The 8,121-nt window shown below is 33.5% G+C and overlaps 1 protein-coding gene across 8 annotated transcripts in view; it reads right to left on the reverse strand.

The window, feature by feature from the left end:
- LOC125661222 (pyruvate kinase PKM-like) overlaps positions 1-7,831 on the reverse strand; it is a 28,719-nt gene extending 20,888 nt beyond the window's left edge. For 2 of the 8 annotated variants that reach the window (XM_048893150.2, XM_048893155.2), the window contains exons 1-4: positions 7,704-7,831; positions 4,330-4,365; positions 4,011-4,037; positions 2,310-2,345 (exon numbers count right to left, since the gene is read on the reverse strand). In XM_048893150.2, the coding sequence (XP_048749107.2) occupies positions 2,310-2,345; positions 4,011-4,037; positions 4,330-4,365 (99 nt within the window). In that variant the 5' untranslated portion in view covers positions 7,704-7,831. Of the gene's footprint in view, positions 1-1,004; positions 1,024-2,309; positions 2,346-4,010; positions 4,038-4,329; positions 4,366-7,703 lie in introns of those variants that run through there. The other 6 variants (XM_048893154.2, XM_056146098.1, XM_048893151.2 and 3 more) reach the window with 5 other exon arrangements.
- Positions 7,832-8,121: the final 290 nt, after the last annotated feature.

Raw genomic sequence — 8,121 nt, forward strand, 5'->3', positions numbered from 1 at the left:
CTTATTGATTGAGCAATTTTTTCTTCAACATCCATACTGATTGGGAACTTTCCCCTTTCAATTTGTTATACAATATATTTGGGGATGTACAAGGACATCAACCATATATATATATATTTGGTACCGATAAACGGTACCATTCCCAATGCCAAAAACCATTGATTTTTCCCAATTTTGAGACTAAAAATTCCCAATTCACTACTTCTTGTTTTGTTCTCTTTTTTCTTTACTTTTAGTTAAAACCATTTGCTGTTACATTGGCAGAAAATTCCCAATATGTTCGATTTTGACGCTATTTTTCCCAATTGAATTTATATACCGGTACCAGTACCAGACTTGGGTAGAAAAAAATCAATGGACATATGGGATAAATCTGGCAATATCACATTAGAAATTGCCACTATTTTAGACAAACAATTTCTATATATAACTTTGTATTGACATATTGTGTAATAAGGGATACACGCGTACTTTTACAATAAAAGTTAAACCATACAGCTTCTACTGTCTGTGTAAAGTGTCACTGTGGTTTAGAGTACATATACCACAAGAGAAATTTACCTTAACAAAAATACCCTCACAGAAGACAAACAGGTGTACATGGACACAATAAAGCGACAAGCTCTGGGCCCCCCTAACAATCAAGTAAACATCAAAGATAAATGATCATGATTCACAGGATTAAACCAACTATAGACCCTCATCAACTATTCATAAAATTTACTGTAAATTTCAAAATAATCTTATAATTTATGCTTCAGGTACTGGGCAATCATGAAAACATGTCTATATAGGTAATATAAAAGTGTAGAATCAAAGCAAAGACTTCAGACTGGTGATCTATACATGTCTAAATGTAGTAGGTAGTGCTTATATTTACCTAACAGAAGAGAGAGAGGATCTAATGAGAAAAATGCTTCCTTAGACAATATCAGTACACCCCCTCCCCTACCCCTGCCCTCCACAGAAGATCACCTGACATGCTGCCATGCTGGGAGACTTACCTTCAATCTGGTGAACAGCTAGAGGTTAAACCACTGCCTATAGTGTAGGTGTATATATAACACACTGTATTCATACACTGATGTATCAGATAGCACCAGTGACCCTGTGGTACCGACAGCCTGTGTATTAATATAACACATTCTCTGTGGCGATGTTACAGGGATTAATTGTAAACAGGCGATTTGTTGCTGGACATTATTCTGAACCCTACATAAACTCTCAGAATACTGCACACAGCACAGAGATTAATCACTATACTGCACAGCTGATTCCTCAGATATGCATGGACCCCTCTGCCTATATCCCTGCTGATGGCAGATTTTGACATATTTGCCTCAAAATTTTCAATTAATATCATGGATATTTTTTCACAAAAATACAGAACTTGAGTTGGATTTTCTATTTTTTCAAGTAAGTATGGGTAAATTCTATGCATTGATTTTTTCTTTTACACTATATAACTGGACAACATTTTTTTGAATTTACAAAATAATATTTCAATGAACTTCTAGAGCCATCATCACTATCATGTACATGTATTATAATATAAATGTATAATATTTTTGCGCATATAATAAATGCATATATATAGATATATATACAATTATATGAATTCTTTAAATTTCCATTTCCAACAAATATATAATCAATTTTCTTATAAATGGGAGTGATACATGTACATACACTGTACTATTGAGTTTGTTGTTTGTTTTGTTTTTGTATTTTAATTTATAAGGATATAGTCAATTGAATTGGGATTAACATATTAATGGCTATTGAAATTTTTATCCTTCTTACAGCATGTACAGAAGAATGAAATATCAACACTCGCTATGACTTGTATAATTAGAAATTTAGCCAACTTGTTAGAAACTCTGACCCATCTTTACATGGAACACAATAAATGTCAACATCGGAGATGTCGGATCAGACACCTAACTGAATGAGTACAAGCATATATCATGTATATACAGTATTACGTTTCTTGTTAAACAAATTTCTTAGAAGAGAATTAATGCAAATTAAATTAATGCCATCCACCAGGTTTTTAAAACACAATCAAAGCGAAACTCAGGAGTGGATCCATGTTTTGTAGACTGACATTGTATGAAGATATATTTTGTTGGTTACAAATGTTACATTTGTAAAACTGGATCCACCACTGAAAAGCCCTGCTACCATGGTTACCATTAAATTATTAAAAAAAAATAAATGAAATGCATGTTTGATCTAAATGAATGTGCAACCTGTTGCTATGTGCGTATAAATATGGAAGTAAAAGTTGATAGGGCAGTGCAACAAACCTGGGGCTCAGGGGCCACCACTGTAGGGGCTAGGTTCTGAAAAGAGTCACGAGTTAGATGCATAATGAACCAATATAGTATTCCCACTGCAACTTAATGATAATGTAAATATTATAAATAACCAGTGGAAGGTGAAGATAATTTAAGGACCTTCTGACATCAATTGTGTGTATCACTTGATGTAATTAATAAACACAAGATTTAGGATGTTTAACAAGTTACATCATTAGTATTAGTATCCAAGCTGACCTTACATCCCTATACACCTACACAATCTCTATAATCCTAAATGTACTTTAACAACTCTCACCAAACAACACTGTGATCTTTATGTATAAATCTGATCAAAGTACCAGTATCAAATTCAGAGTATACAGAACAGCGCATTATTGCTTTCTGGAATTATTCTAATTCTTTATTTTTACAAAACTGTTGAAAAAAATCAATATAAAATTTTTTGGTTTTAAAAGTGAAATAATGTATTATTGTTGAGTTAGTTGTAACTACCAGTCTGACATAATCTGGCATATGATTTGATGTTATAACTTGACAGTTATCATTAGTTAATTGTGACTTATAAAAACTTTCTGCAACAGTTTTGTAAATTTCAAGAATTACAGAACTCCAGACTACAATAATGATAACACACTATTTATACACTCAGGTATAATTTCAAATTTATGGAATTCAACATCATACATAACTGAGAGGTCTATGGACTTCATTCATAATCACAAAAATACTGTAACAAAAGGCCTTTAATTAGTATTACTTAAAATAAATGATAAAATAAAAAAGAAACAACTGTGTGTCTTGGTTTTCCCAGCACGAGATTAGAGTAAAATATGCTGTATATAGTTTGAGAATGATTTGACAGCAATATGAATGATAGAATGCCTATAACGAAATGTACACTTTCCAAAGAAGCCTGTTTTTGAATTGATGGGCATGCACAGTCTCTCTCTCTCTCTCTCTCTCTCTCTCTCTCTCTCTCTCTCTCTCTCTCTCTCTCTCTCTCTCTGTCTCTCTCTCAGTACACAGTTAATAGCTGTTTGCATAAACAGGAAGAGTTGATATTGTCAGAGCATGAGACATACAATATGAATCAAGCCATGTAATGCTGGTACATAGTAAACATTTAATGAACCACTTGAGAGACAATCTACAATGTATACTGCATCACCTTAATAATTGCTACTGACTTATGTATAGTTACTAAGACTTCCCCCTGATCTACATTCCTTAATCACACAGTAACCGTATAGCTACTAGTATTTCATGATGAGTCCTGTCTTTATTCTATCTGTAGATAGCTTAACAGTAACCTATCAGTGCACTATGAGTTTTTGTCAATCTAAATTTTTACCCCACCCCATACCCTTCTCCCCATTCTTTGACAATGCTTATTTATTTTCCATTTTGACATATACATGTAGATAAAGATTCAATGAGCATCCCCCCTTCGTATTCATAGCAGTAGAGAAAGGGAAGAACTTAAGCTTGAAATTATAAACACTGACTCCATTTACTTAAGGACAAGAGCACTCTAGAAATTAAGTAAGCTTGAATAAATTCCATTTAGATTTAAAATCTCTGGGGTTTAATTTTTTTTTAAAGATTTAATCTGGTAAACTAGGTGTGCAATATGTTTTAAATTGTCTCCCTTTGTTTTGATTCTATGAGTTATAAGGGGCTTCAAACCTCTGGCTCTACAATAACTGGGATGTCCTGAAATGTATGTAGTACAGTTTTATGTGTGTTGAACTTTAATCTAAAAGACTTTAAATTCTTGTGCATTTTTACTGTAATCTTAAGTAGCTAAGTCAAAAAAAAAATTAAAACAAATCAGGTAGACAAAGCAGCAGCTTGTAATAACAAGCCTTTGTATTACAATTTTGTAATTAAATATCAATTTCCTGAGAATTTAAAGTCATAACATTATGTACATTGATGTATATAATTGTAACATTTCCCAAACTTATGGGAATTTTTTAATGCATTATCATGATTAAACACTCACCCCACTGCCAGATGTCTTTGCGAGATGCTGCGCCATCTATGAAATTGAATGAAAAACATTTTTTTACACTTATGAAAGTGATGAAGAAATAATGCTGATCATACCAGCACCAGGTCATGAGAGATTACCAATCTAATTAAAATTAGATGTTGGATCCGCTCGCATACTCGCTACACAAACATCTAAAAACATCCCATAGAGGGTCACATCAGAGGTCAAATTCGGTATCACTCTAGACTTATCGGATTCAACAAACAGTCAATGATTTTGCCAGCGGTGATTTCATTGGTCAATCGAATTTGACCTCTGACGTGACCCTCTACGGGATGTTGTTAGATGTTTGTGTAGCGAGTATGCAAGCGGATCTAACATCTAATTTTAATTAGATTGGAGAGATTACATGTATACATTACAGTGGCTATTCATGGCGAAGAAATTCTGGAACCCAAAGAGGTCTTGTCACAAGGCTCCGAATATAATGTATATGAAATATGAAGTCCTAGAACTAACTATTCAAAAGTTACGGCCAAGGTTAAGGTTTTTTTTAAAAACTAGGTCAATCACAAAGGTCAAGGTCATGTGGTCAAAAAAATTTGCCACCTAGCTAAACAAAGATTTTGTCAATATACATATGAAATATGAAAGCCTTAAGGTTACAGTTTTTAAAAAGTAGGTCAAATCCTGGTATTAATGTCACAAGGTCAAATATTTTGGTACCAAAAGATGTGAAATATATAAGCTTTATCACCATCCATTCAAAAGTTATGGCCAAACTTAAAGTCTTTGCACAGACCAAAAACTATGTTTAAGAATATCTATGATTATGGGGGCATCAAAAGATATATAAATAAAATTTATAATGTATTCATGATATGACAGTGTTTCACAACACACAGTAGGTTAACTTGCAAACAAGCTAAATAACTTCAGTTGCCATGTGGGCAAGTGAAATTTCAACATCCAAGAGCCCTCTCTCATTTTCAGTCAACACCTCAAAGAAATAATATAAGAATTTTACATTTATAAGCATTAAGCAGATGTGATGCTACAATTGACTAATAATGGTCCCCAGATGTTTACAGTGCCAGCTTTTATGGTTCAGATAATCCCTATAAAGTCTTTGGAGGAAATTTACATAATTTAAGATAATGCCAACTGGTGCACAAGCTCCAATTGTGTTAAGACTTTTTAAAAAAAAATATGCTAAAATAAATACAATAACTACAAAAAACGTGTGTTTGTGATTCATTTATGTAGCTCAATAACTTGTATATCAGTTTTGTTCCAGTGACCCCAGGATTTTTAGATTACAAGTGTAGATTTATACCTCTATGATAAAGTCTTTATCCTAACTGTACATAAGAAGCCACAAGTCCCAAGCAGAGAAAGAAGAACAAAGCATGGAAGATAGTAAAGACACTCTGACAGTTGAAATATTTTCTCAGATTAACTATAATAGATGGAAATGGGAGAACTATCCTATTTGAAATCACTACAAATTCAGTGATTTTTCAGCATTTTTCAAAAGGGTCCTGTGGCTTTCGAATTGAGGAAAAAATGTGAAAATTTTGATCAAATTGGGAAAACCTAGTCAATATGGTAAATTTTATGCTAAATATATCATATTGAACAAGAAATCACACACAAATTGATGTCATTCTTCTTTTATTTTAAATATTTAACTTTCTTTTCTTTAAGCTCTTAAAATTTTCGACTATTCTTACTAAATCATCTAGAATTGATGCGTTGTTGTCATTACATACATAAACTATTCATATTGAACTTAAGTAAACTATAAAAATATGTTTTTTGCCAGTTTTCATTATTGGGAAAAGTGCAAGTTAAAATGGGGGGAAAATGTAATTTTTGGGAGGGGAAAGGGTCGATATTCAGACCTAAAATGGGTTTTAAAAAATCACTGACAATGTATAGGCCTAAGTTAGGAGGATAAAGGATCTGTAGTTCTACATACCCTGCTAAGTGGGGGAAAGGCAGGGGACAGAACAAATTCCTCTGCAAACGCAGAAAGTGTCAGATGGTACATTTCATTGTTCAAAAATCATTAAAATTTCCATCATGAAAGAATCATTTAAATCTACCTAAACATCCTGGAGAGTGATCGAGAGAAAGTAATTGATAATGATATGAAAACATTTTCATATATAATATGATACAGGATTGAGTATATTTTCAAATTTTTATTTCCTTTTTCATATATCCTTTTTCTTCAATCTTGCACCATGTATTGGAATTTTATTTCTGAATACTTTAAATAGAAATGTTTTAAATCATGAAAGAAATAAAAAGACACCCATTGTATCAACAGTGAACAAGGTATTTCCTTCGCTAATTGGGACACCTGCTTGTAGAGACACAATTTTCTCATGTTTTGGCCATGTTAACTTCCTGTCAAGTATCTATGCCCTAGCTTGATAGTTTTCTTTTCTTAAAATTCTCCTGCATTAGTGGTAGTGTTGGATACACAACCTCCTTACCAACTCTGTCCTTTAACTGAGAAAAGTATTATGTCTCTATTGAGATAAAACTTGGGACCTCTGGCACCACAATCCAGTGCCCTACAGTTCACCCACTAGCCAGAGTTGGTAGAAAACCTGTGCATCTTAAACTACAGACCACAACATTATCATCGTAAGAGAAAGATGTTCCAACTCTCCCAGAGTGCCAACACTTGAGGTGCAAAGTTCAGGGGGCAATTACTTTTACAAACCGATAGTCCCCACATGGGTACCAAATGTAACAAGAGTCCAGCCTCTGCTAGGGATTGAACACAGGACCTTTGGCAGTGCTCTACCAACCGAGCTAAAGGGTTAGCCTACCAGCCAGAGCTAATAGAGAGGCCATACATGTCTAACCTAACATCACCACATACTGTTACTATCAATGCTGTTTGTCATGTTTGTAGACACAAATAACAGATTGGAGATTCCTTCGAATACCGGGTTTTCTTAAAAAGTCCCAATTTAGCATGATTAAATTTAAACTGAAATGCCCAACCCTGAGGGCTCCGAACCCAGTCCTAATGTATTGAAGAACTTCAAGAAGAAAACCCCACTGCAACCCCATTTCAACTGCATTTCCTTCTTTAAATAAAATTTATCTAGACTTTTTCACGAGCTAAACTTCCATGTCTAATAAAAATATACTTTCATGTTTACAAATTTATTGATCTGCTGATGATATGGAGCCAAAAAGATTTCCAAAATGAAACAATGAATTAATATGCGAAACCATGCATCCATCCTGTGATCACTAATTCACAGTGACAAATACGTTTTCTGTACAAGATTTCGAGATAAACGCCTAATGCCGGATTCTATCGGATATTTTTCAATTGTGTTGTTAATGTACTATACCTTGACAAGTTTGCAATACTCGTCAAAACACGAGAGAATAATAAATCCAATCACTGTCGATCACCTTCAAAATTGGCAGACGACTTGACCTTCACCTTTTCTTTTTATAATTTCCGGTTACAGTAAAAGAAGACTATGGATAGGAATAACCTTTCCCGGAATAATTGATGTTACTGCTAACTGGATAGGTGTTGGTTACATAATAAGAAATTCCATTTTACAGTGAAATGAGTATAAATAATCGATGTAAAATATATAACACTACTTCCCAAAAGTAACATATCCTACATGAATAGTAGATCTAATATTACCTTTCTGTTTCTAGTCAGCACATGGATTTGGCCTTTGCAGGGGCAAAGAAACTGTATGAATCTTTGCATAAATCCACGTTACTTCAATATATGCATATACCCTATCT

Source organism: Ostrea edulis, chromosome 8 (genome assembly GCF_947568905.1).
Source record: "Ostrea edulis chromosome 8, xbOstEdul1.1, whole genome shotgun sequence".
Taxonomy (NCBI): Eukaryota; Metazoa; Mollusca; class Bivalvia; order Ostreida; family Ostreidae; genus Ostrea; species Ostrea edulis.